Source organism: Aotus nancymaae, unplaced genomic scaffold (assembly GCF_030222135.1).
Source record: "Aotus nancymaae isolate 86718 unplaced genomic scaffold, 86718_ANA_hifiasm-v0.15.2.pri h1tg000028l, whole genome shotgun sequence".
Taxonomy (NCBI): domain Eukaryota; kingdom Metazoa; phylum Chordata; class Mammalia; order Primates; family Aotidae; genus Aotus; species Aotus nancymaae.
Window position 1 is genome coordinate 9,823,164 of NW_026988441.1, and position 27,646 is coordinate 9,850,809.

Consider the following 27,646-nt stretch of genomic DNA (forward strand, 5'->3'; position numbering starts at 1 on the left):
TGGGCTCAGCCCCAGAGGAGCTGCAGCGGCTTCCTCCAGCTGATCTAACAGGAGCGGCATCAGCTCAGCACTGGATGCAGGGTGTGCTTCTGTTGGCGTGGGCCCCAGGCCTGGCTCTCTGGTCTTCCCAGAGAGTCTAAAAACTTTGAAAGAAAGTCCTCTTCTGCCAAAATGGTTTCACAAATAAAGTGTTCCAGGGAGGTTAAGGGACTTGCCCAAGGACACACAGTCCAAGTGTGGAAGAGCCGAAATCGCACTCAGGCACATGATCTTACCCACTGGTCACCTGGTCCCACCTGCCTAACCCTACAGCCCCTCACGATGTGAGGTTATATACAGGACTCACGGTGTGAGGAGGCAGGAACCAGGTCAAGTTCAGGGCAGCGACATCACCTCACTCAACTTTCCCACGTCCTCATGAGCACCTGCAACAGCCAGCTACCGTCCCAGCTGCTTTCCAAGTAGAGGCTATTTCTTTGCCTCTGGTCCCATTTGTATGGGGATTGAGGATTAAATTAGCTAGGACTGGCACCCAGGGGCTCCCATGCTACCTCTCAGGTTACTGCCATTTCACAGACGTGGAACGAGGCCCGCTGCGGGCTCCAGAGCCTCCTCCTGGAACCCTTGGGCCACAAGGGTTTTGGAATCAGAATCTTCTGGGTGTTATAAGACTGAGAGGATACCTGTATTGCGTTAAGCCACCAGAGGGGCATGCGCTGGTCTGCAGAGCTTTCTGGATCTGGGTCCTGTGAGACCTAAAGAGGCTGTGGAGGTGAAGTCATGGGAGAGGTCACGAGACTTCACAGCCCATGCAGGGGCAGGATGTCCCAGGCAGCCAAGGCTGCGGGAGCATGAGAGAAGGGGCTCAGAGATCCAAGGAGAGAAGGGAAGGGGGAAAACAGTCACCTTGGAGGTGTTACAGCAAACAGTGGCAATGCAAAACTGCTGGGCGGGCGCGGTTTAGAGAAATCTGAGGAAGAAGTCAATGAAGTCAAGCGTCAGCTATTAGCCAATATGAGACTGTCAACCAAGCCTCCAGGCTCCTGGCTCATGGCCACCTCCATGGTCTCCGTGCCTCAGTCTCACCCCCTTCATGTCACCCCCATCCAGGGTTCTGTTAAAAACACCCACCATGCCCCTTTTTTATTTTTTCTGAGACAGGATCTCACTAGGCTGAAGAGCAGTGGTGTGATCACAGCTCACTAAAGTCTCAACCTCGTGGGCCCAAGTGATCCTCCCACCTCAGCCTCCTGAGTAGCTGCGACTATAGGTGCATGCCACTATGCCGGGCTAATTTTCGTATGTTTTGTAGAGACAAGGTCTCGCCATGTTGCCCAGGCCGGTAACCAATGGGGAAAGTGGTCCAGGGAAGTCAAGGGACTGGTCTTAAACTCCTGGACTCAAGTGATCTTCCCACCTGGGCTTCCCAAAGTGCTGGGATGACAGGCTTGAGCACCCAGCCCGGCCCAGGCCCCTTCATAAGCCCTCTGGGGCTCCCAGCTAGCACAGCCCATAAGGCCCCACCAGCAGTCTCTCCTGCCTCCTCCAGCCTCACCTCTGACCCCCCTGCTTCCACTTCAACTAAGTCTGGCTTTTTTCTGTTCTTCAGATGTACCAGGCTGGTTCTCTCTGCCTTCCATCCCTGGTGCACACCTCTTTCGCGGCTCCTCACCTGGCTAATTGCTGGATTTCCTTGTTGACATCCCTTCTAGGAAGCTGCCTCTGCCCTGCCCTCCTGCACACCCGTGAACCCTCCCTAATCTGAGTCCTCAGCACCCCGGCTTGCTGAATACGTCTCGCTCACTTGACTGTGACCCCCACAGAAGCATGGACTGGGCCCGTCTTCTGCCCTGACTCGTAACACGTGGCACGGCCACACCACGCTGAATGTATGACTGGTTACGGGGTCACCAAGTCACTCATGCAGCAAGAATATATTGAGTGCCTACCACGTACCAGACACTGTGTAGCACAGGAAGAACACGCCCCAGAGGCCAAGGGTCAGAGCAGCAGGCAATGCTGAGGACAGAGAAGCAGCACAAACCTCCCGGGACTCAAGCTGTCCACGAATCAGTGAACCCCCTCCTGCATGCCCACCAGGCTGGGCCCTTACCCTACCTGTTTCTGTTTCTCATCCCTGCCACAACCCTGCAAAGCCAGCACTGTCACCTCCATTTTATGGACGGTTCTGGGTTATAGATGAAGAGACCGTACGGCACGTTGCCCCGAATGCGCCACTGGCCTCGACCCACTCAGCCAGCACACAGGGGTGACTATGCAGGCTTTGGTGCCAGGCTGGCTGCCGGGGTTTGAGTCCCAGCTCAACCACTTATTGGCTGTGTGACCCCAGGAAAACTACTTTACCTCTATGGGCCCCATTTCCTCGTCTACAAATTGGGGCAAAAGGTACCTAACTCCCGGGGTGGCTGTGGTATCTAAATGCGATAATACAGGAAAGGCACTTAGACCAGTGCCTGGCACAGGCACATGGAAGGCAATGACTGGTGACGACAAAGGTCAGCCAGAGGGCAGGGATTTAACCTGCCCCGCCCCCATGCTCCACAGCAGCAGGCGGCCTTCCCAGCTTGAATTTCTGCAGTTACCTTAAGGCAGACATTTCAAAGCTCACCTATTAATTTGCTCCAAAACAGGTCTTTGAGGTCAATGCCAGTCACCCCTGAACTGAGGTCTGAAGGCAGGCTTGGGACTGAGTGATGGATGGCGGAGCAGAGTACACAGCCAGCCAAGCGAGGTTGTCAGAACCACCGGGGGAGCTTTTGTAAAAACAGCTCTCTGGCCTCCATGCCCAGGGACTGATCCAGCTGCAGCCTGGCCAGCACAGGGCATGTGGCCCCACGTTTCTTAATCCTCTTGGAGCCAGATGCCTGTGAAGGTCCCCAGAGCCCAGTACCTCGCTCCCAGAGCTCAGTACCTCGCTCCCAGAAACAGGCACACACGCACTCCCGCTGACGTGCTCAACGCTGGTTACTGAGTGCCAGCTGGGGGCCAGCTTTGGGTGCTCTTTCAGGACTCAGAATGGGCACTAAAGCCTGTCTGTAGGTCCCTGAGGAAGAGCCCTTGTCCTGGTCCCAGCTGGATTAACTACCACAAAAAAGTTTCTCGTTAATACCACCATGGGGTATGTGATCGGAGGAAAACACCCTATTCCTTCGTACATGTGTCCAGTGCCCGAGCCCTCCTGTCTGCTGGACTAGGGTCACAGAGGTGACTCACACACAGTCTTTGCCCTTGAAGGGGGAAATATGATGCTAGCACGGATAATCACAGGCACAAAGAATCAGGCAGCCCACCGGTGTGTGCAGGCACTGAGAGTGGCATGAGTCACAGTGTGCAAAGGGCCTGGGAGGGCAGAAGGCAGGTGCCTGCACAACAGTACTGCTAACCCAATCGTGCCCCAACAGGGTAGGGGTCGGGGTGGTAGAGCCCCCTCTCCAAAGGAGACGTAGGCTCAGGGAGGAGCTGCAACTTGTCCCAAGTCATCAGCCTACATGTAGGCAGAGGCTGGGACTAACATGTCCAGTGTGGAATCTTGGTAGCCCTGCAAACTCTCCTGCTAGTGGGCTGAGACATGCTGATTTTGCTCAGAGAGGTTGGGCAACTTGTCCATGCTCACAGAGCTTGGCACAGACAGAGTCAGGCCTGGAGATCAGGGACTGCTGGGACATTGAGCCTGGAGAAGTGAGCCTCCGAGGAAAAGCAGGGATGCTGACGTGGGAGACCGTAGCGGGGAAAAAGGAGTACAAACACACAACACAGGCAGGAAACAGAAACTAAATGTTAGGGCCCTAGATGGGGGCAGAGGAGTGGTGATGACAGGAATAACAAGTGAGGCATTTGCTGAGCATTTACTATGGATCAGGCATGGTGTTATCTCACTTAATCCTCCCAATAACCCTATGAGGACACACTTCTGTCAGCTGCATTTTAGACATAGAAAAATCGAGGCAGAGAGAACAATCACCAAAGTCACATGGCTGCTCAGTGGCAGGGTCTACTTGCCAACTCCAGCAGCAGGAGGTGGAGCTGGGCCCAGATGGAAACCTGAGCAGATGCATCAAAGCACCTCCCTCGAGCCCAATCCCTACTCCCAGGAACTCCACCACAAATGCACAAGCAAGCCACTTCCTCTAACCTAGGGCCTCTTTCCACCTCCGACAGGTACACGTCTACCTGTCCTGCCTGTTTCCAGGACTAAATCTGCAGCACGGGTTTCCATAACAAACAGTGCGGCAGCACCATGCCCTTGGATCCCCATTTAAGAACATTCTGCCCCCACTGTTCCCTCCGCCCTCCAAAGCTCAGGTGGCCAGAGATGGCAGCATGCTTGGGCCCCTCACCCTGCCCTGCAGACACCTTCACTTCATGCAAGGAGCTTCCTGGTGGGCAAACCCCCAACGCACACACACTCAAGGACGGACGGTCAGGGAGCAGGGAGTGAGTCACTGGCAGGACTGGAGGGAGGGGGAGACGAGTCTCCCAGACTGTGGCTGGTGTCATGTGCTCTTGATCACAAGTCCCTCTCACAAGCCTATCTCTCCAACCCCACAGAGTTCAGTGGGGACTGGGAAGACCAGCCAAGCCTCAGGTCATTCCTGCAGTTTGGCCTAAAGGGTTCCTTGTGTAAGTCTGGCGTTGGCCTTCAGAAGAGCTGAAGGGTCTGCCACAACATGATGGGGTACAGTGCAGCCGGCTACCCCCACTCCCCATGGGCACTCACACACCCAGCCTGGCAGTGCTGAAGCAGCCTCTTTCACTCACAATTCCCAGCCTGCCTCCTCCAGGAGCTTCCCTGCCCATCCATGCACACCTGGCTGTGGCTGCTGTGGGGACCTGCCCCAGCGGGTTCACTCTATCTGACATCCTGGTGGTCTGCAGGGCAGGGATCACTGGACTTACTTTACAGGTGACGAAACACAATGCTCCTCAAGAGCCCATGCTTGCCAGAGGCCACAGGGCACACTGCTGCCCGCTGGCTTCCCCACACCAGGCTGCTTGGGCCCCTGACACTCTGCTAGATGTCACTCTGCTAGGTGGTTCCCAGACACCACCAGGCCTCATAGGCCACAGGCACTCATTCAACAACTGAGTGTCCTTGAGGAAAGCAGAGAAGACAATGGACTCAGTCTCTGCTCTCCCATTCCAGCAGGGAGAGAGACCACCACCAAGAAAACAAGCACACAACAGAACATCAGACGGCCATTTGTGCAATAAGCAAACAGCAGCCCCGACCGGCGGAACCCCACTGCTGGAGGTGGGGAGCCAGGAAGGTGGAGCCTGTGCAGGCTCAAGACCTTCCCTCACAATCTCCCTCCTCCAGATCACCTCATCTCCAGGAATCACCATACCCCGAGCCCCTGCAGGGCCTGAGGGAGCTCTTGCCCTCAGACGGACACCCCCCACAGCTCCCAGCTGGGCCACCACTCCAACCCCAGGGGCGAGACTCTGCTAAAGGAGACCGCTGCACTATGGCACCTCCACTGCTGCTTTCTCCCTGCCTGGGGGCGCTCCTCCACCCCCAGCCTAGGCAGCGCTCCATCTCGAGCACGCCACAACAGCTTCCAGATGACTGAGTCTCCCCAATTCAAACCTGTCAGCTTTTCTGTCACCCCTTGGCCTTGGGGTCACGCCACCCTTCCACTAGGTCCACAGCTCAAATGACACCCCCTATTCTTCCCCACAGCTTCCAAGACTGATGCCAACAAATCTCCCACCTCTGTTCCAAGACCAAGCAACTCCTCCCTGCAGTCCCCCAGCCCCAGACCCTCTGGCCTCTCACTTGGGCCGCCCCTTAGACCCACTTTCTGTACCACGATTTCTCTTCCACACCCTGGCGAACGCTCCACCACCCCCAGCCCCATGGCCAGTGAACCACTCCACTGTCCTCCCAAGCACGAGGCCTATCCCCTGCTCTTTGGTATTCTCAGACCCTTGGGTTTTCTGTCCTGCAAATCCCATTGTCCAGATTCACCGACTTCACCGATGACCCCTCCCCTGCCCAGGCCCAAGATCACCCAACTCTCTACTGCCAAGCCAACTCCTCAAGCCCTACCCTCAACCAAGATGGACCAATTTTTCCAGTCCAGCCCATGTCATCACCTCTGCAGCTCAGACCCACAGACTCCCTGGGAGTGTGAGTCCCGACCAGGCCTTACTGCCCCTCTCTAACCACTGTAATGAGAGACTCCTCCAGCCTGGAGAGTGTCACCCCCTCTACCCTTTACCCAGGACAGACCAACTGGCACTCCTCTAACTCCTCCCTCTTTTTGACAGCCTTCAATTGCCCCTCTTTTCTTGACAGACAGCCTTCCGTGACCTCCAATGCCTTCACTGCCGCTTCAAGACTGCTAGTGAAAACAAACAAAAAAAAAATCTGTCTGAATGACAGCTGCTATTTATGTGGCAGAAATCTAGGAAGACTATCTTACTTCATCCTCACAACTAGCCCATGGTAAAAATTAGCACCTCCATTTGCAGAGAAAGAAACAGAGGTTTGGAGAGGAAAGTGGCTTACTGAACGAAAGCCAAAACTTTTCTGGGAACCTGAGGACCAGAAACTTTACCCCCCCCCGTGCCAATTTGTGCCAAACTCTCTAGCTGCCCTTACCCCCGACCCTTCAGTCCACAAACTGACCATCTTCTCTCCGCCTGCCCCCCACTCACTCCAGGCCCACTCACTGCCCCCTCCCTCCTCTCCTGGAAGTTCTGAGGCAGCCACATCCAGGCCCCACCCCACGCATGAGCTCCTCTACACCAGTCCTGAAGATGACCAACACTGCCTTAACAACAATGACTGCTATCAAGAACGCTCACCCTAGCCGATTCCTTTCCATATGTAACTTCATCCAGTCCTCTCCTAAATCCCATGGTGAGAGTATTACCACCTACTTTACCAATGGGAAGACTAAGGCTCAGGAGCTAGGTAACCAGCCTGAGGTCTCGAAGGCTCTGACCTGGAGCCTCTGCTCTTGAACCACCCTGTTCTGACTCTCCAGGTCTTTCCCCTTCCTGCTCTGGACTGGATACCATGCTATAGCCAGGGGCCATTCTGACTGTGTCCTGGTCCCAAACTAACCACCTATCCCCGGGGAGTAGAGCCCAAGGACTTAGCTGGCTCCCAGTGCTAAAAGTCTCTTTTTCTTTTTTCTTGCTTTTGGACAGGATCTCTGTCACCCAGGCTGGATTTCAGTGGCGCAATCATAGCTCACAGCACCATCGACCTCTTGAACTCAAGTCATCCTCCCTCTTCAGCCTCCCGAGTAGCTGGGACTACAGGCGCTTGCCACCACACCCGGCTAATTTTTCTATTTTTTTTTTAGAGACGGGGTTTCACCTTGTTGCCCAAGCTGGTCTTGAACTCCTGGGCATGGGTGATCTGCCCACCTTGGCCTGCCAAAGTGCTGGGGTAACAGGCATGAACCATGGCACCCAGCCCAAAAGTCTTAATTTAACCACTGTCTCTTTAAGAATAACTAGCCAGCCAGATGTGGTGGCTCACGCCTGTAATCCCAACACTTTGGGAGGCTGAGGCGGGTAGATCACCTGACCAACGCTGCCTCAGGAGGTCAGGAGTCTGAGACCAGCCTAGCCAACATGGTAAAACCTTGTCTCTACTAAAAATACAAACACTTTTAGCCAGGTGCGGTGGCAGGCGCTCGCAATCCTAGATACTCAGGAGGCTGAGGCAGGAGAATTGCTGGAACCCAGGAGGCGGAGGTTGCAGTGAGCCGAGATCATGCCACTGCACTCCAGCCTGAGCGACAGAGGGAGACTCCATCTAAAACAATAATAAGAAGAAGTAACCAAACTGTCATTCATGATGGACTCCCTGTGTGTTCAGTTTCCAGTTACCATGTTTCCCACCCTCACATCAAAGCCACCACTTCCTTCACTGTCCACAGACTGGCAAAAGTTTCTCCCCTTACCCTGGGCCGGCAGATCAGCTTCTACAGAACCACAGCCAGTCCAATGCCTCACTTCACGGGCTCCACCCTAGCAGGACTGACAGACTTCTCCAGCACAAAATGGACTCAACACTGCCCTGCATCTCCCAAGCAACTTCCACCTTCCTAGCCCTATGGCTCCAATACACTCCTTTCGGCTCCAACACCAACCTGACCCTCTCCAGTGGGCTTGCCCCCTCTCCCAACACCTCAAGTGGTCAAACTTCTTCAGTTCTCTCACCTGCTAATAGCCAGCAACTCTAGTTCCTGACTTGATAACATCCCCTCATTCTTTTTTTTCCTTTGAGGCAGAGTTTTGCTCGTCACTCAGGCTGGAGTGCAATGTTGTGATAGTTCACAGCAACCTCTGCCTCCCAGGTTTAAGCCATTCTCCCTGCCTCAGCCTCCCAAGTAGCTGGGATTACAGGGCACACCATCATGCCACGGCAATTTTTATATTTTGAGTAGAGACAGGGTTTCCCCATGTTGGCCAGGCTGCTTTCGAACTCCTGACCTCAAGTGATCAACCTGCCTCGGCCTCCCAAAGTGCTAGGATTAGGGGCATGAGCCAATGCGTCCAGCCATCCAATTCTTTCTCAGGAAGGAACAAGAAGACCCTTCCACAGCCATGCCCCAAACATCCTCTGCTCCTGAACGACTGACAGCCTTCCTTCTGCCGCGTTGGCTTTTCTTAGCACCACACTGCAGCTGGAGGCAGTGGCTCACGCCTGCAATCCCAACATTCTGGGAGGCCAAGGCGGGAGGCTCGCTTGAATCCAGAAGTTTGAGAACAGCCTGGGCAACATAATGAGATATCGTCACAATAAAAAGAAACAACGGCACTGCCTCTGACTCCCTTACCTAACCACAAATTGACCACCAGCCCTGCTCCTCTTCTGGGAGCTTGCCTTCACTCCCTTTTTACCAAGTCCTCCACAGCCACAGTCCAGGTTTATATTCTTCCTCTTTCCAGCCAAGAAAGTGACCCACACCATCACTCCTTGGCCTGAGGCTTGCAGACCAGCAACTTAACCTCTTTTTAGCCTCAGAGACCCAGCAAACTCTTAGAACTGCCCTTTCAGGGCCAATGTTGACCTGCTCCTCCTCCCTTGACCGCTCTTTTTCTCCTTTTCTGGTAGAACTACGAACGCAAAGGCTGCCACCCTCCCCATCTGACAAACCACCAAACTTTATTTAATGCTCATCGTTTTAAACCCTAAAACGATCACCTCCTTTGTCTCGGGTGGGTGGGGTGCGGCAGAAACCAGATACTTTTCACCTTTCTAACTCCATGGCCACCCCCTCTCTAACAGCCTCCGACTCTAAACTGACGACTGTCCCCTTAATTAGCCATTAGGTGCAATCTATTGAACGCCACCTCTGAGCCGGGCCCTGCACCGATCCCTCCCGACTCCCGGGTCCCCCTCGAGCCCGCCCCCGCTTCTCCCGCGGTAGCTACCATGTCTCCAGGGGTCTTTGGGCTCCACTGCTCCAGACACGATATCCTCGTCGGACGGGAACGTGACGCGCTTGGCTGCAGCCTTGAGGCGCCCATCCGCCGGGGGCGAGGCGGGGCTGGGAGACCCGGCCTCGGCGGGGGCCTCTTCAACGTCGTCGTCTGCGCCCGGCCCGGGCGGCGCCTCCTGCGGCGGGATCTCCATAGCCGCCGCCGCCTCCTCACGGGGGCCCCGGGGACATGCCCCGGGCCCCGGACTTGTCTCTCCCGGCCCGCCCGCCGTCCCGGGGCATGGGCTCCGCCGCTGCTTCAGGCGCCGCCTCCGTCTGCTCTCCTCGTCGTAGTCGTCGCCGCCGGGAGCCCAAGCGCGCCTCCGCCGAGCCCCGCGCGCGCCTGCCCGTTCGCAGTGACACTTTCGCTCGAGGCTGGTGGGCCCGTCGCTTACTAAAAGACGCAGAAAACCGATTTAAGCGACTTGCAGGTAAGTTGTCTCGCGGGTGACATGAAGAGGGAAACAAAAGGCAGAAAGAGCCACGGAAAAGAGAAACGTGAGCAGCGAATCTGCAGAGCCGGAACTGCAGACTATGGGGGGCGGGGCGAAGTAGACGCCGTCTCCAAGAGCAGCGCGCAAGCGCGAAGCTGAGCCCACGCCTCCCCGCCTGAGTCCAGATAACGAATATCAGCTCCCGCACATTCGTCAAGAGCCTAGGGAATGGAGTGGATAGAAATGAAAACATCTGACGGTGCGCGGCGGCTCAAGCCTATAATCCCAGCACTTTGGGAGTCTGAGAAGATCGCTTGAGTCCAGGAGTTCGAGACCAGCCTGGGCAACATAGCGAGGCCCCATCTACAAAAATATTTTAAATTTTGCAGGGTCTGGTGTCGGGCGCCTGTAGTTCCAGCTGCTTAGGAGGTGGGAGGATCGCTTGAGCCCAGGAGGTTGAGGTTGCACTGAGCTATGATCCCGCCCCTGCACTCCAGCCTGGGAGACAGAGCAAGACCCTGGAAAAGTCTCGCTCAACAAAAAGAAAGAAATAAAAACATGGAGACTAGACTAACTGATGAAGAGTGGTAACGGCATGAAGAAGTCGAAACAAACGGCAGATAGGAGCTGCATTCAATATATAACTACAGTTGATGGATGCTGACAGACAGGGATCCTCTGGAGATGAAGCCTCGGCCCCTTCGCTAGTCTCCAGTCTTCCATTTGCACACTGCAGTTAACATCAACAGCTCTCTGTACCCAGGTAGAGTTGCATAAAATATAACTTAAATTACAATGCTAATAAATATGAGCCCATGAGCAGTATCATAGGCCTGTTTGGTTTTAAAAAACAAAACCTAGGAGAAGGTAGAAATTCCAAAGGCCAACCCAAATCCTGAGTGACAAGGCTGGTGGGTCACCGAGGCAAGAACGAACTAGGACGAGCTCAAGCCACACCCTCCGGCTCAGGCCCAACGCTTGACATTCGCCGCCGCACTTTCGCCACGCTTTCCCTAGCGCACCCGGCAACCTGGGGGAGGCGGGGCTGAAACCATAAAAGGGGACTGGGGCGGAGCGAGCCGCGTCGTTGCCAAGGCAACTCGAGAGCTAGGTCCGGGCCTCTGCAGAGCCGGTGTCGCGAACCGACAGATGGCTGCTGAGGCTGCTCCTGGCGCGGTTCATCATCGGCCGCCGCATTTTCGCGACTGAGACGAAACTACCCTAACCTTTACTTAATGGAAGGCTTCGCTTACATCCTGAACTTAAATTAACTGCAGAAGGGGGCAAAAACGGCTTTCTTTTTAAACAATGCACTGAAAGGTTACCAGTGACAGGGGCTGTTAGCAAAGCGCGTGATGTGAACTGCCACGCTACAAGACTGGAGAGAAACGGGGAGGGGAAGAAGTTTCACCCTGACCCCGAATCCTCGGCCTTTTCTCAGGAGCGCCGCCGCTCGGGGTCCGACCATTTGCCTCCAACGAGGGGACAGCGAATCTGCTATCTGCCGCATACATTCCATAGCAACCACAGGTGCGGCAACAGGAGGAGCGCTTGGGCACGACCATGTGACCCAGCACGAGCCACCCCTCACCCAAAATGACATCAAATCGGAATCTCCCAATCCCTGCATTCCGGTCACTCCTGCCTTTCCAGACTTGTGGCTTTGCAGCCTCTACACCTTTATCTGGGCTCCTGTCCTACTTGGCCCAGCTCCACCGGATTCAGCCCTGGGATAATCACCCTACCATCCCCTAAAGATGACTCCATCCCAGTGGGTATACTTAATTTAAAAAAATAAAAACAGGAGTCGAATTTTCCTGGGGTAACTGGTTCTTTAGCAGGAGGGGAGCACTGGGGAGAGTATCTTCAGGGTGGCTGAACTTTGCAATCTCTTTAATAAATAACTTCCCCCTGTGCAGTTTGTCCTCCTTTATCACACCACCCCGATGCCCGGGTCTTCAGGAAATAGCATCAAGCCCATATTTCTGTAGAGTTCAGAGTTCTGTGAGGTACAGCATTCCTTCCAATGGGATCTTAGAATTCCTAGAGTTGCAGAATTTTGCTGATTAGACCCAGGAGGTCTCAGGAGTCCAGACTTGCTTAAACCTTGGCTCAAAATTCCACGGGAGCTCATAACTCCATGGGGCCCAGAGTTCCTGGCTCGGGAACATTGGAAGGCCTGGGATACAGTGGCTTAGCCTCAAGCAGAAAGGTGAACAATGTCTTTATGGCTTAAAGGTATACGAAATAATGTCACTACATCGGAGCAGCGCCTCTGCTTGCACACCTATGGGCGTCTGCAGCTGTGACACATAGAAGTTGGCCACGTCCAGATCGGTGGCTCCAAAGTGGGCAGCCACACGCACACCCTCGTGCAATGTGAAGCTCACCTGACGACCCACCATGGCTAGCAGGCTTCGGAGGTATCGCTCCCGAAGGGCGGCTCGGGCCCGCTGCTCCTGGGATTCCAGGGATTCTTGAACTATGGGGCACTCCTGGATTTGAGGAACCTCTGGCTTCAGGAGAGCTCTCCGTCCATCAGGGGCAAAGCCACGGCTGAAGCCATCAGGGCCCCGGGGCAGCCGGAGCACAGGCACAGGAATGGTCACTGGAGTCTGCATTGTCTTGGCTATTGAGTGAAGAAAAGGGACAAGAAACTATTAAATCGTAAGCATGGCACTAGAGGAGGAGGGAGGAGTGGAAGCAGAGGCTGGTCTAACAGGCAGCTCCACTTCACCTGTCTCAAACAGATCCGCCTCCTAAAATCTGTGCCAATGCCCCCCAGTGGCTTGGATCAGAAACAGAGTGTCACATGCACAAAAACATGAGTCCCATGAAGGCAAGGACTTTTGTCTGCTTTTATAACAGCTTTATCTCAACTTCCAGGCAATAAATATTTGCCAAAAGATGAACCTGGCCAGGCATGGTGGTGGCTCATGCCTGTAATCCCAACACTTTGAGAGGCCAAGGCAGGAGGATTACTTGAAGCCAGGAGTTTGAGACCAGCCTGGGCAATATAACAAGACCCCCGTTTCTACCAAAAAAAAAAAAAAAAAATTTTTTTTTTTGCCTCAGCCTCCGGAATAGCTGGGATTACAGGCACACGCTACCATGCCCAGCTAATTTTTGTATTTTTAGTAGAGATGCTTCACCATATTGACCAGGATGGTCTCAATCTCCTGACCTCGTGATTCACCTGCCTCAGGCTCCCAAAATGTTGGGATTATAGGCGTGAGCCACTATGCCCAGCAAAAAAAAATTTCTTTTACATTAGCTGGGCTACTCAGGAAGCTGACGGAGAAGGATTAGTTGAGCCCAGGAGATGGAGGCTGCAGTAAGCCATAATCGTGCCACCGCACTCCAGCCTGGGTGACAGAGTGAGACCCTGTCTCTAAAAAAAGAACAAACCCCAGCTTCCTCTGTCTCACATACAACCCATCCAATACATCAGGAAATTCTATCTTTTAGATAGATTCCCATTCACACAGGAGCTAGCTTGAAAGGGCTCCCAGTGGCCAAATATGGAATTATTTGAACAATACAATAATGATAGTTACATATTATCACCCACTAGATAAAACAGAAATCCAGAATCCATACTGATAATAAATAAATGAATAAACAAGGAAGAGAAAGAAAACATATTCCTTATTGTAGACCACAAGTAAATAAATATAAAAGGAACAGACACAAAAATGTGTGGATAGGGCCGGTGTGGTGGCTCACATCTATAATCTCAGCACTTTGGGAGGCCGAAGTTGGTGAATCACTTGAGGTCAGGAGTTTGAGACCAGCCTGGCCAACATGGCGAATCCCTGTCTCCACCAAAAATACAAAAGTTAGCCAGGCATGGTGGTGTGCACCTGTAGTTCCAGCTACTCAGGAGGCTAAGGCAGGAGAATCATTTGAACCCAAAAGGCAGAGGTTGCAGTGAGCGAAGATGGCACTCCAGCCTGGGTGACAGAGGGAGACTGTCCAAAAAAAAAATTGTGGATGAGAGTTTGATGAAGTATAAGGTAGCTACGTAGTCTCAACAGACTTGCAAGATATTCATTCACTGGAAAGCGCAAACAGAAATTTATAGGGGAGAAACCTGATATATACTCCCTTAACTTAGTGATTAAAGCCAACAGCTCCAGGAATGGGACACTAAGAAGGATGGGGCACCACTTCTGTACTATTTCTTTTTTCTTTTTTTTTTTTTTTAATTTTAAAGAGATAGGGTCTCAGTTGCTGAGGCTGCTCTCAACTCCTGGCCTCAAGTGATCTTCCAGCCTCCGGCTCCCAAAGTGCTGGGATTACAGGCATGAACCACCACGCCCAGCCTTTTGTGGTATTTCTGCCAAAAATAGATTACCTGGATATAATTATGAAGAAACTCAAACTGAAGGACATTCTACCAAACAAGGACAACAGGGATGGGCATGGTGGCTCACGCCTATAATCCCAGCACTTTGGGAGACCAAGGCAAGAGGATTACTTGCATTCAGGTGCTCAAGACCAGCCTGGGCAACACAGTAAGACTTCGTCTCTACTAAATATAAAAAACATTAGGGCTGGGCACGGTGGCTCAGGCCTGTAATCCCAGCACTGTGGGAAGCCAAGGTGGGCAGATCACCTGAGGTCAAGAGTTTGAGACCAGCCTGGCCAACATGGTCAAACACTGTCTCTACTAAAAATACAAAAATTAGCCGGGCGTGGTGGGCGGCACCTGTAATCCCAGCTATTCGGGAGGCTGAAACAGGAGAATCACTTGAACCTGGGAAGCAGAGGTTGCAGTGAGCTGAGATCTTGCCATTGCACTCTAGCCTGGGCAACAAGAGTGAAACTCCCTCTCAAAAAAAAAAAAAAAAAAAGTTTAGCAGGCATGACAACATACTCCTGGTAAGCTGCAGTGAGCTATGATCATGCCACTGCACTCCAGCCTGGGCAAGAGTGACACCTTGTCTTAGGAAAAACAAAAAGAGGCCAGGCACGGTGGCTCATGTCTGTAATCGTAGCACTTTGGGAGACTGAGGTGGGCGAATCACGAGGTCAAGAGATCGAGACCATCCTGGCCAACATGGTGAAACCCCGTCTCTACTAAAAATACAAAAATTAGCTAGGCATGAGGGCACGTGCCTGTAGTCACAGCTACTCAGGAGGCTGAGGCAGAAGAATCGCTTGAACCCCAGAGGCGGAGGTTGCAGTGAGCCAAGATCTTGCCACTGCACTCCAGCCTGGGCAACAGAGGGAGACTCCATCTCAAAAAGAAAAAACAAAAACAAAAACAGCACAACTAAACTGGACTCTTCAAAAATATTAAAGTCATAAAAAAGAAAGGCTGAGAAAAAAAATTGTATAAGGCCAGGACCAGTGGCTCACACCTGTAATCCTAGCACTTTAGGAGGCAGAAGTGGGCAGATCACTCGAGATCAGGAGTTTGAGACCGGCCTAGCCAACATGGTAAAACCCCGTCTCTACTAAAAATACAAAAATTTGGCCAGGCGCGGTGGCTCACGCCTGTAATTCCAGCACTTTGGGAGGCCAAGGTGGGTGGATCACCTGAGGTCAGGAGTTTGAGACCAGCCTGACCAACAAGGTGAAAGCCTGTCTCGAAAAAAAAAGAAAAGAAAAAAAAGAAAAATACAAAAATTAGCCGGGTGTGGTGGCCCATGCCTATATCCCAGCTACTCAAGGAGGCTGAAACAGAACAACAGCTTGAACCTGGGAGGCGGAGGTTGCAGTGAGCCAAGATAGCGCCACTGCACTCCAGCCTGGCGACACAGTGAGACTGTCTCAAAGAAACAAAACAAAGCAAAACAAAACTATATATATATATATATATATATATATATATATAAGCACTTTTTTTTTCATTCACAGCCTAACACTTCTCACCTCCTCCACTGCCAGCATCCTGCTGCAGCCATGGACACTTCCTGCCTGGAGTACTGTAGTCAACTCCTCACTGGGTCCCCCAGCTTCCACCTTCACCCCCAACAGTCTGCACCGCACACCCTGTTAACGCCTGAGTCAGATCACATCCCACCTCTGCTCGGAGCCCTCTTGTGGCTTCTGTCTTGCTCAGACACAAAGCCAGAGTCCTCACCACAGCCCTCCTGACCTTGTGAGTTCTGGATCCTACCAGCACCCTCGTGCTGTACTTCGCTTGCTCTACCCACCTCAGGCGCGATGCCTTCCTGGGCCCTTGCACTTTCGGTTCCCTGTATCTCCTCTCCGTGAGCTTCCAGGTGGCCACGGTGCTTTTCCACTGCTAGATAGATGTCCAGCTCCCAGGACACTGCCTGCCACAGAGACCAGTGAGAATTCATGAATGGGCTGGGCATGGTGGCTCATGCCTGTAATCCCAGCACTTTGGGAGGCTGAGGCTGGAGGATCACTTGAGGTCAGGAGTTCTAGACCAGCCTGGCCAACATGGGAACACCCCATCTCTACTAAAAATACGAAAAAAAATTAGCTGGGCATGCTGGCCCACGCCTGTAATCTCAGCTACACAGTAGACTGAGGCAGGAGAATCGATTGAACCCGGGAGATGGAGGTTGCAGTGAGATCACGCCACTGCACTCCATCCAGCCTGGATGACAGAGACTCTTTCTCAAATAAAAATAAAAATAAAAATAAGTAATTTCCGTGGTGCAAGCTGGAGGGTGGAGAAAAGGAGAAAACTCAGGCCCTTACCCCTGCCCCACGCAGAAAGACACTTTTTTTCCACCAGCCCAGGGAGCCCTTGGAAGTTGTGGTGCCAAGATGTGACCTGATAAGAAACTGGTTTAAGAAAGGTCACACAGGGTGTGCCCAGGAGGGCAAAGGCAGGCATTATCCATTCTCCCTGGTGACCTGGCCCCAGAAGCCTTTATCCTTTCAGTCTCCAAGGCAAGGATTTCTGAAGGTTTCAGGAAAAAAATTCCCAAGCCCATCCCCCACGACTTGAGAAACTAGTCTGTTAGATTCAAGACCCCAATACTTAAAGGGTCAATGGCAGAGGCAGGGGTTTCACTGAATTCCCTCCTGGTGGCCTCGGTGTTCCAGAGATGAGATCAGCTCAATGGACAAACATTGGGCCAATTCTTTACAACTGCCAGAGTGGGGAACCAGCCGAGTTATCCGGTTAACAGAGAAGCCTCCAGACCTAATTAATTAAGCGAGGTGCTGATGTGTCCACAGACACAGACACAGACACACACACACCCCATCGGCGGCTGCATCTTGATGCAAATTAGTTAAATAGGGCCACCCCAAAGGTCAGAACCCCAAGCACAGAATCTCTCCCCTCCCCTTCTCCCCTGGGGCCGGTCAGTTTCCTTTGAATTCCGCCCAGACCCCCCTTTGCTATCCTTTTCTTATACTAAGTAGGTCCTCCCGACCCCCAGGCGTCCACTCCCGACTCCGCCGAGGGAGTTCGAACTGGACATTCTTCCCACCTCCAGACTCAGACGGGGCGAGCGATTCCGCTCCAGGTAAAGCGGGATGACTGCCACCGACGCTGCTGTTATCGTGGCCATTTATTATTTTCCCGAGGGGGAGTTTTCCGCCTTCTCCCTTCTCTTCACTCCACCTGCGTGGGACGTTCCCGCTGCCGGTGACCGGGACCAAAGAGTCCCTGATGCGGGCGTCTGGGGACAAAGAACGTCCCTCCTGCCGGAGCTGCAGGCGCGGTCCTGCCTCTTCCCGTCACTCCGGCAGTTGCACGGGGGTGGGCGTTCCAGACCTGAGGCCGGGGAAAGGGAATCTGCTGGTGATCCCCTCACCACTCTGCACTCACCGAGGTACACCGCTACTGGCGCCCCCACTTCCGCCGGCGCCCCCGCTGCAGAGGCCCGGGCAGGCAGCGAGCCGCGGAGCCTGGGTTCCGCCCGCGCTGCCGCTACCTCCCCACGTGGTCACGGGCTGGCTCGCAGGCTTGGAAGCCAGCACAACTCGGGTCGCCACCCGGCCCGCAGCTTTACGGGGCACTTTGGTCCGCTCTTCCTGCCTGCGAGTTGGGGGCATCTGGGATGCCCATTTTTGGCAGGAAGAAACTGAGGCTCAGAGAGGGGAAGACTTCCTCCCGGCCGGGTTAAGGGCAGAGCTCGGTCTTTGCATCCTCATCCCCCTACACATAAGCACTCCTACCCCTCGCCTCCAATGGGAGCCCCCGCTCCTCTACAGGAAGCCTGGAGATCACGGTCTCAGATGCCGCATACCAAGAAGGTAGCTGGGCTGGATAAGAAGCGGTCATTTTGTCCTCCAACTCTCCCTGCAGTCCCATTTTACAAAGGGGAAAACTGTAGCCTTGAGTGGGAAATGTGAACCTCCCTACTCAAAGCCGTCAGAATTCACTTTCTCCATGCGGGGTCCTACTTACGCAGAGATCCTGTGGGCCTCTGCTTTCCACTAGATCTGCAAGGCCTAGTGCCAGGTACACAATTTGGTGGTCTGCAAATGTCTGTTGAAAGAATACTGTCAGGCACATAGTAGGTGCTCAATAAATATTTGTCGACTTAACTATGAATGAGCAGGGGCTGTATTTATGAACAAGACAGACTCTCATCCTGCCTCCTAGCACCTATATTCTAGTAGGGTAGAAGGGACAGAATAGGGTAAAACAAGCAAATACGTAAACAAGATCCTTCAGAGTTTGATCAAAGTGATATATAAAAAGTAAAATAGGCCAGGCACGGTGGCTCACGCCTGTAATTCCAGTACTTTGGGAGGTCGAGGCAAGTAGATCACCTGAGGTCAGGAGTTTGAGTCCAGCCTGGCCAACATGGTGAAACCATTTCTACTAAAAATACAAAAATTAGCTGAGGGCCGGGCATGGTGGCTCATGCCTGTAATCCAAGCACTTTGGAGGCCAAGGCGGGCGGATCACCTGAGGTCGGGAGTTCAAGACCACCCTGACCAACATGGTGAAACCCCGTCTTAAAAAAAAAAAAAAAAAATTAGCTGAGTGCCTGTCATCCCAGCTACTCTGGAGGCTGAGGCAGGAGAATTATTTGAACCCAGGAGGCAGAGGTTGCAGTGAGCTGAGATCGTACCATTGCACACAGCCTGAGCAACAAGAGCAAGACTCCATTTCAGAAAAAAAAATTTTTTTAAATTATTTTTTTAAAAACGGGTGATCAGAGGAGGTGGCATTGAAGAAGAAACCACCTCGGATAACCCTCTAGTTCCAACCTGCCCTACCACCTTTGACAGATGGAGAAAGTGAGATCCAAGAGGGAACTGGGGACAGATGGAGGTCATGGACTGTAATTTGCAAGGCCTTCAGCAGGGTGGGGCTACTTTAGATACTGTTGGTCAGGGCCCTCTGCTCTCAGGAGGACAATGGAGCCCAGACTTGAATAACAATATGCAGAACTCCAAGAGATCAGCATCTGAAATCAGCATCTGGGCTGGGCACAGCTGGGGGAGGACAGATTCTGGCCCTGACCTCAGGGCGCTTGCGCTGGGTGGGGGAGAGGACAGTCCAGGAGCAGTTAATGCGGTCGGTGCCCGGAAGAAAAGAATACTCATTAGGGATTGAGGGTGGGGCAGGGTGTCAATGCCACTTCAAACAGTGAGCAGAGAGAACTGCTTAGGGGAGGGGAGCTCAAGGAGGCGGAGTGGAGGCAGGTGAGCTGCTTGCCTATTTGGTTTTAAGGGTGACTTCTGGTCTAGGAACAGAGTTGGTGTGTATGACTACAGTTCTCCTCTGCCCAAAACCCTCCCAAGGCTCTGGTGTCAGGAAAACCAAAAGACTTTAAAGTGATCAAAAGATCACTTGGATCTGCTCCCATTTTTTTACTGAACTCAACCCCCAGCCCATATTGCTCCTCCCTCCCTTTCCTTTTAGTTCCTCAATGCCCAGGTCCACTGGCTGGCTTCCTTACTTCCCTCCTGCCTCAGCTCCCCCATGCCCTTTCCCAGCAAAGGGGAGAAGATGGAATCCCTCAATCCCAGCAACCCTGTCCGCCTTTCCAGCTTTCTTTTGCTCCAGGGCATTGGTCATCATGAAGGGCCATCTATATTTTTACATAATTATATTTATAGTGCCTTCCCCCACCGTCTAAACTCCATGCAGGCAAAGATTATCGTCTGTTTCCTGCTGTATCAGTGCTTCAAACAGCCTGGCGCACAGGAGGCACTCAGTGAATACTTGCAAAATGAATTTTTATTATAATGCATTTAATGAAATAGCCCAGATTACTATTGGGCATCTAATAAGAAACGTGACCGACTGTTTTCTCCCTTGAGGGTGTGTGTGGGCATCCCGCCTCAGTTCACTCGCCCTAAAATGGGATCAGGGATAGCTGTTTCAATGCCTTGTGGGAACTCGGTGTGATTAAATTTGGTCACTAAGCCAAACGCAAGGGGCACTGCCTAGATTGAGTTAGGCCGCGGGCAGGGCGGCTAGGTCCCCTCCCATCAGGCCCGCCCCGGTGGGCGGAGCCACGGGCCCGGCCAGCACGTGTAAGAGTTCGCGGCGGGTCGCTGCAGTCACTCACCTGAGCGCGCACGGTCCGCGCGTCCTCCGCTCGTGCGTCCTCCGCCCGCGCGTCCTCCGCCCGCCTGTCTGCCTGCCCGCCTGTCTGCCTGCCCGCCCGCCCGCCAGCTCGCCCGGCCCGCGACTCATGTCCCGCCGCAAGGCCGGCAGCGCGCCCCGCCGAGTAGATCCCGCGCCCGCCGCGAACCCAGACGACGAGATGGAAATGCAGGACCTCGTCATCGAACTGAAGCCCGAGTCGGACGGGCCGCCCCAACAGGCACCAAGGCTGGGGCCCTTCTCCCCGAAGGAGGTGTCCCCGGCGGGGCTGTTCGGGGGCGAACCGCACCACTCCCCTGACCCCAAGCCCGCCGGGGCCGCCCTCCTCGCCCTCGGCGCGCGGAACCTGTGGCCCCTGTGGACATCGCTGACCCCGAACCTTCCAGGTGAGGGCCCGGCACCCCTGCCCCGGGCTCTGAGCCCAGCCTTCCTTACCTTTGACCCTCGGGTGGGACCCCTGCCTTTGGGCATGAGCCTCCTCGCCCTGCCTTCTCGCCTTCGCCCCGTCCTGTCCCCCAGGCTCCCTTCTGACCTTCGGTTTCCCCTCTTCCTCGGCACCCTCAGCCCCTCATCTTGGCCCCACCCCAGGCTCACCACTCGCTTCCTCCCTGCAGACCGCCAGCCCTGGACCGACAAACACCCAGATCTGTTGACCTGCGGCCGCTGCCTGCAGACCTTCCCGTTGGAGGCCATCACTGCCTTCATGGACCACAAGAAGCTGGGCTGTCAGCTCTTCAGAGGCCCCAGCCCCGGCCAGGGCTCAGGTGAGTAAAGCCGGGTGTAGTCCCCCTCTCAAGTTCAAGGGCTGGGCTTCCTGCTGGAGAGGGCTGGGCTGGACGGCAGGGCACTGAGCACTACTTCCCCTTTCTCGCGTCCCATCGGGTGCAGCTTAGGCGTGGCCAGGGCCTGCCCGTCCTAGGGCAGGGACTAGTGGTGGTGGGAGGGAAGGTGGGGGAGGCTGGGCAGGGAAGGACGGCCGCCTACAGGGTGTGGCCAGCCCCAGAAGATGAGCCTGGGGATTTGCCCCCCACACACACCCCCAACCTGGTTTCACTTCTCCTTCCCCTTGGCCAGAAATAACTGGCCAGGTGGCTGGACCAGGGTGGCAGTAGGGGGGACCTCTGGGGAGGGCAGCGGCCAGGGGGGAGGGGGAGTGGAGGCCAGCTGGAATGGGGAGGTTGCCACCCCCTCCTGTCTGTCACTTCTGATTGAGATGCTGGTACAGCTAGCTGTTCGGAGCCAGGGAAGGGGTTTCTGGCTTCCCTGGGTGATGGAATCTCCCATCCCTGCGGCCTGGGAATCCCCTGGTTTGAGCGAGCTCCCGGGTGCTGGACACCTGGGTTCCTCCTCTTGGAAGGGAATTAAAATCCTTCACGTGGTGCTTGAGCTTTTGGTCAGTGTGGGCTGCAGGGCTTAATTCAAACCTAATTTCCAGCCCACTGGCCCTCTTCCTCCTGGGACCTTTGAGAGGTGGAATTATTCAGGGTTGGGCCAGGGAGGGTCTTGGTGGTGAGAAAGAGAAGGAGGGGCTTGTATTGATTGAATCAGCTTTAGAGTTGGAGCAGGGAGAGTGGCCTGATGGGGGAGACAGGGGCTGTGATGGAATCGCTGGAACAAAACACTGCAGGGCTTGGAGAATTGTGGGCACCTTGGTTTCACAGGCGCTGCTGTTTGAGCGCTTATGTGTACCGATGCTCTCATCCATTCCCCAAGCGAGGTCACAACCACCCTTGAAAGGGAGGGGACCTCTAGGGTCCCTGAATTGTAGCAACTGGGGCTCACAGGTCACACAACTAGGGAGCAGAGAAGTCTGAATTTGAACGCAGGCCAGTCCTGTGCTCTTGGCGGAGGACTGGTTGAATCACGAATGTTGCCCCATCCAAGACTCTAGAATTTGAAGAATGGAAAGGCTAGTTCACTTGGGAAGTGTCCACTGATAGTACCCTGAAGGTCCAGAGAAAAATCCAAATTCAGGTCTGGGGCTCTCAATTTGAGATCCATGCAGAGGGTGGGGGACCCAGGTCACTCCAACCTCTTTACTTAGTGACCGCTAAACCTTCTCCGTAGCTATCTCCATTATTATTAATTTTTTTTTGAGGCAAAATCGCACTCTGTCACCCAGGCTGCAGTGCTGTGGTGAAATCTCAGCTCGCTGCAACCTCTGCCTCCCAGGTTCAAGCAATTCTGCTTCAGCCTTCCAAGTAGCTGGGATTACAGGCACGTGCCACCATGGCCAGATAATTTTTGCATTTTTGATAGAGACAGGGTTTCACCATGTTGGCCAGGCTGGTTTCAAACTTCTGACCTTAGGTGATCCGCCTGCCTCCTGAAGTGCTGGGATTATAGGTGTGAGCCACCACGCCCAGGCCTAAACCAAAAATCTTATTTGAAAGCCTCTGTTCCCAGCTGGACATGGTGGCTCACGCCTGTAATCCTAGCACTTTGAAGGGCTGAGGTGAAAGGATTACTTGAGGCCAGAAGTTCAAGAATAGCCTAGGCAACATAGCAGGACCCTGTCTCTTTAAAAAATACTAAATACTAAATTAAAAATTTAAAGCAAAAAAAAAAAAAGCAAGCCTCTGTTCTGCCCTCTCCCCCTCCGCCAGGAGTTTGGATTGAAATCACAGCTTTACCCCTTCCAAGCTCTGTGACCTTGGGGAAATGCCTCTCTGTGCCTCAGTTTTCCTACCTGGAAAATGGAGATCTTATTTTCCTTTCCTGAGGGAATGCTGGCCTATGAGCCATTGCTCAGCACCTAGCATGTACGAATTGCTCACTGAATTAACATAACTTCATAAAAGATTTTCAAACACAGGGCCCAGTGCAGTGGCTCACACCTGTAATCCCACCACTTTGGGATGGGAGGTCGAGGCGGGTGGATCACTTGAGGCCAGGAATTCGAGACCCGCCTAACCAACATAGTGAAACCCTGTCTCTGCTAAAAATGCAAAAATTACTCAGGTGTGTGTGGGGGGCGCCTGTAATCCCACCTACTTGGGAGGCTGAAGCATAAGAATAGCTTGAATCTGGGAGGTGGAGCTTGAATCTGTGGTGAGCTGAGCTCCTGCCACTGCACTCCAGACTAGGCAACAGACAGACTATCTAAAAATAATGGTTTTAGGCTGGGTGCAGTGGCTCATGCCTGTAATCCCAGCATTTTGGGAGGCTGAGGCCAGCAGATCACCTGAGGTCAGGAGTTCAAGACCAGCCTGGCCAACATGGTGAAACCCTGTCTCTGCTAAAAATGCAAAAATTAGCCAGGTGTGGTGGCAGGCTCCTGTAATCCCAGCTACTCAGGAGGCTGAGGCAGGAAAATCTTGAACTCGGGAAGTGGAGGTTGCAGTCAGCCAAGATCATGCCACTGCACTCCAGGCTGGGCAACAGAGCAAGACTGTCTCAAAAAAAGAAGTAGTTTTCAAACACAAATCCTCAGGTACTCAGCACCCACTCCACAGATTTTTCGTTTCCACCCTTCCTCTGAGCATCAGCTTCCTTGTCCTTCCAGGGTGTGTGTGTCTTGTTACTGCCAAGTCCGTGGCCCCTGCAGGAGTGCCTGTCCACAGAAGGTGTCCAGCTGGCAGCTGTGAACTGCAACCCCTGTGACTCCTACCCCTCAGCACTAACACTGCCTTTTTTTCTTGCCAGAACGAGAGGAGCTGAAGGCCTTGAGCTGCCTGCGCTGCGGCAGACAGTTCACCATGGCCTGGAAGCTGCTGCGCCATGCCCAGTGGGACCACGGACTGTCCATCTACCAAACGGAATCAGAGGCCCCGGAGGCCCCGCTGCTGGGCCTAGCCGAGGTGGCCGCAGCCGTGTCGGCAGTGGTGGGGCCAGCAGCTGAGGCCAAGAGCCCCCGAGCAAGTGGGAGCGGGCTCACCCGGCGGAGCCCCACCTGCCCCGTGTGCCAGAAGACCCTCAGCTCCTTCAGCAACCTCAAGGTGCACATGCGCTCACACACAGGCGAGCGGCCCTATGCGTGCGACCAGTGTCCCTATGCCTGCGCCCAGAGCAGCAAGCTCAACCGTCACAAGAAGACCCACCGCCAGGTGACACCCCAGAGCCCCCTCATGGCCGACACCAGCCAGGAGCAGGCCTCTGCGGCCCCTCCAGAGCCGGCTGCCCATGCCGCTGCCCCTGCCAGCACCCTCCCATGCAACGGTGGTGAGGGGGCTGGAGCCGCCGCTACAGCAGGTGTCCAGGAACCCGGGGCTCCCGGTAGTGGGGCTCAAGCCGGCCCCGGTGGAGACACCTGGGGAGCCATCACCACGGAACAGAGAATCAACCCTGCCAACAGCCAGAAGGCATCACCCAAAAAGATGCCCAAGTCAGTGGGCAAGAGCCGCGGGCCCGGGGGCAGCTGCGAGTTCTGCGGGAAGCATTTTACCAACAGCAGCAACCTGACAGTGCACCGGCGCTCACACACCGGGGAGCGCCCCTACACCTGTGAGCTCTGCAACTACGCCTGCGCCCAGAGCAGCAAGCTCAACCGCCACCGCCGCATGCACGGCATGACGCCCGGCAGCACCTGCTTCAAGTGTCCCCACTGCCGCGTGCCCTTCGGCCTTCGAGCCACGCTGGACAAACACCTTCGGCAGAAGCACCCCGAGGCGGCCGGGGAGCCCTGAGTCCCCGGAAAGCCTACTGCTGTTCCTGGTACCACAGCACGGTTGACCTCCTTGTGTCTGCCCCATCTCCAAGTAAATTCCCCCTTTTATTTACACACCTTTGGACTCTGGCTTTCTTGGGGTGCCTGAGGTGGGGCGGGAGGCTTCCCCTCCTTGGGGTGGACGGCTGGACAGACCGGTTTGGAGTGAGGGGGTGAGGGAACGGCCAGCCCCCAGTGCCTGGGGCACAGCAGGACTGGCACAGAAAGCCGCGCTCCCAGTTCCTGGTGTGGGCGAGGCCAGGGCAGGGGCCGAGGCGAGGGCGGTGAGAGGCCTGGACCTGTCGCCAGAGGCCCCGGGCAAAGGGGCCCATGTGGGACATGCTGGGCCGACACCCTGTGTCCACACCTGCGGGCAGGTCTGGGCCCTCTCCCTTGGGATTGTGCCCTGGCCTCCTGAGCAGGCCTCACTGAGCCATGGCAGGTTCTGATGAACAGGGGCCTGCCACTTAGCGTCAGATGTGGCAGGATGTCCCACGCAGGCAGCACTGGCACCTGGCCTGTACCCAAGTGCCCTCCCAGCTGGCTCTGCTGGCTGGTGGGCCCTGGCAGGGGAGAGCCCTGTACCAACCACATAGACAACACTAAGGCAGGTGACGGGAATTAAATAATGTTTGGCTTTATTTCACTAGAGATAAAACCAGCAGCATCACAGCTTGAGCCCCTCACCCCACCCCCTTGTCCTCCCCACGCCCCACTCTTCTGCCTAATGTCGGTAATGGGGGCTTCGGGATCGGGACCTTGAGCGCCTGGAAAGAGAAAGGGAGGGACCGTGAGGATGAGGCATCCACACCAACACACTTGGGGCCACGGAGGCTTCTGTGATCAGGGGACTTGTCTGCAGTGGGAGGGACACTCCCCAAAGGGTGGAACCAACCCCTCCAGCTGGAGGTGGGCACGGAGTGAGGCTGGAGGAATAAAAGCCAGGACCTCAGGCTCTCCCATCAAAGGACAAGTGTACCTTCCCAGGAAGTAGAAGGTCATGGGCTTCCTTACCTTCGAGAAGAGCTATATTCTCGACCTGGAAAGAAAAGAACAGGTGAAGACTGAGCAAACGTCCAGTGCCAGAGCCTCTTCCCTGACCTGGGACAAGGTCCTCAAGGCTGAACTTCAGGTGTTGTCTTCCAAATGAGGGGACGGCGTTTCCAGAGAGTCCAGTGGCTGCAATCTGTGCCCCTTACCAGCCTATGCTGGAATAAGCATTTCTTCTAATTCTTGCCATCACCTGTGACTAAAGCAATCACTGTGTGTGTGTGTGTGTGTGTGTGTGTGTGTGTGTGTGTGTGTGTGTACACGTGTGCATGTCTGAAGAGCTTTCATTTCTGGGAGGTTGATGTGGAACATGTACTACGCTTTTTTTTTTAACCACATTTGACATTTTTCTTTCAAGCCCCAGAGCCCTCCAGCCCGGTGGGACACTCACTGTAGCGGGGGGAGGGTGAGCGGCTCTGGCGGCTGTACTGGCGCTCCCACTCTTCTCTCTCCTTCTCTCGGCGTTCCCGCTCCCTGCAAAGACAAAGCGTGAGGCATCTGGCCGGGAACACTGGAGGCACTGAACTGGGAGGCAGGTGCTTCGGAGACCTTACAGTAAAACCAAGGGGGCTGGTACCGCCACCAATCCTGGCTTGGAAAGGGAGCCCCAGGTTCAGAGGGACCCCAGCTGGCAGAGCCGGAATCCCAGCCCCCCTTCCTAGGAAAGCCTTGCTGAACAGAGGGAGGCTGGACAGTCCATCATTTCCTGCCTGGGGGAGCGCCTGCACACACTGGGTGCTGAAATGGTCTCTGTCACAGTGGCCAGGCTTGGCAACCCAACAGCCGCATCTACTGGGTGCCTTCTCCATGCCTGGCCGTGATCATGTCAAATCCTCCCAACAGCCTGTCTGGGGGCGCGGTGGGGACAATGACTCCATCTCCACTTAGGAGATGAACAAACTGAGGCTCAAACAGGAGAAAGACTCATGGCAGGTTGCTAAGGGGGTATCGGGAACAGCTTGCCAGGCCAATAGAACAGCAAAGGTGACTGGCACTTGGAGGCTGGAGGAGCTGGGAGGTCACTGTGGTAGGAGGCAGGCCAAAACAGAGGAAGGAAATTGAGGGAGAGGGGCAAGAGAGGTGGCTGGGCACAGCCCCGAGGGCCAGGCAGGGCTCTGCCTTTCATCCACCCACAGAGGGCGGCTCCTGGTGGGAAGGCCAGGCAGCCCAGGAGCAGGAGGTGTGGCCACAGGACAGGGAAGGGCAAGGACTTACTTCATCCGGATCTTGCGGGCCATGGCTCTAAGCTCGTCTTCCCGCTCCTGAAGCAGACAGGGCCATGAGGGCGTGGCCAGGCCCACACACGCCCGCCACCCCAGCCCGGCCTTCCCCCCTTCACCTGGGCCTTCCCCCCTTCACCTGCCGCTCGTGCTCCTGCTGGATCATCTTCTCCTGTGCCGCCTTCTTATCCGCCTTGACTGTAGGGAGGAAGAAACATGGTGGCTGAGGGGTGCCCTTAAGAGCCCCTCTCTCTACAACGAGGAAGCTGAGCTCAGACAGGTCAACCTGACTGCAGAGGCCCCAGCACGGCGGCAGCAGAGCA

General features: G+C 54.6%; 4 protein-coding genes across 10 annotated transcripts in view; 1 reads left to right on the top strand and 3 right to left on the bottom strand.

Moving 5' to 3' along the window:
- The window catches only part of PPP1R37 (protein phosphatase 1 regulatory subunit 37), a 53,399-nt gene extending 43,633 nt beyond the window's left edge, over positions 1–9,766 (bottom strand). Inside the window, exon 1 of the mRNA XM_012446687.3 lies at positions 9,421–9,766. Within this exon, the coding sequence (XP_012302110.1) occupies positions 9,421–9,622 (202 nt within the window). The 5' untranslated portion in view covers positions 9,623–9,766. The remainder of the gene's footprint in view (positions 1–9,420) is intronic.
- Positions 9,767–11,199: 1,433 nt separating this feature from the next.
- On the bottom strand, positions 11,200–21,247 carry GEMIN7 (gem nuclear organelle associated protein 7). Of its 6 annotated transcripts, none has more exons than XM_012446692.3 (3): positions 21,063–21,247; positions 16,066–16,188; positions 11,200–12,530 (listed from the first exon to the last, which is right to left on the bottom strand). In XM_012446692.3, the coding sequence occupies exon 3, from the start codon at positions 12,520–12,522 to the stop codon at positions 12,127–12,129; it is 396 nt and encodes a 131-aa protein (XP_012302115.1). In that variant the 5' UTR covers positions 12,523–12,530; positions 16,066–16,188; positions 21,063–21,247; the 3' UTR covers positions 11,200–12,126. The 6 variants fall into 6 exon arrangements, with proteins under 6 accessions (XP_012302115.1, XP_012302114.1, XP_012302113.1 ...); XM_012446691.2 differs by having other exon boundaries at positions 21,003–21,073; XM_012446690.2 differs by lacking the exon at positions 21,063–21,247 and adding an exon at positions 17,667–17,690.
- ZNF296 (zinc finger protein 296) lies at positions 20,497–25,033 on the top strand. The gene is made up of 3 exons (XM_012446688.2): positions 20,497–20,794; positions 21,023–21,172; positions 24,054–25,033. The coding sequence occupies exons 1-3, from the start codon at positions 20,497–20,499 to the stop codon at positions 25,031–25,033; spliced, it is 1,428 nt and encodes a 475-aa protein (XP_012302111.1).
- Positions 25,034–25,665: 632 nt separating this feature from the next.
- Positions 25,666–27,646, bottom strand: part of CLASRP (CLK4 associating serine/arginine rich protein) — a 28,909-nt gene continuing 26,928 nt past the window's right edge. For both annotated transcript variants that reach the window (XR_001106489.2, XM_012446723.2), the window contains exons 17-21: positions 27,463–27,521; positions 27,319–27,365; positions 26,495–26,577; positions 26,068–26,092; positions 25,666–25,820 (exon numbers count right to left, since the gene is read on the bottom strand). Coding sequence is in view for 1 of the 2 variants with exons in the window: in XM_012446723.2 (XP_012302146.1) it covers positions 25,778–25,820; positions 26,068–26,092; positions 26,495–26,577; positions 27,319–27,365; positions 27,463–27,521 (257 nt within the window). In the remaining variant the exon portion in view is untranslated. The remainder of the gene's footprint in view (positions 25,821–26,067; positions 26,093–26,494; positions 26,578–27,318; positions 27,366–27,462; positions 27,522–27,646) is intronic.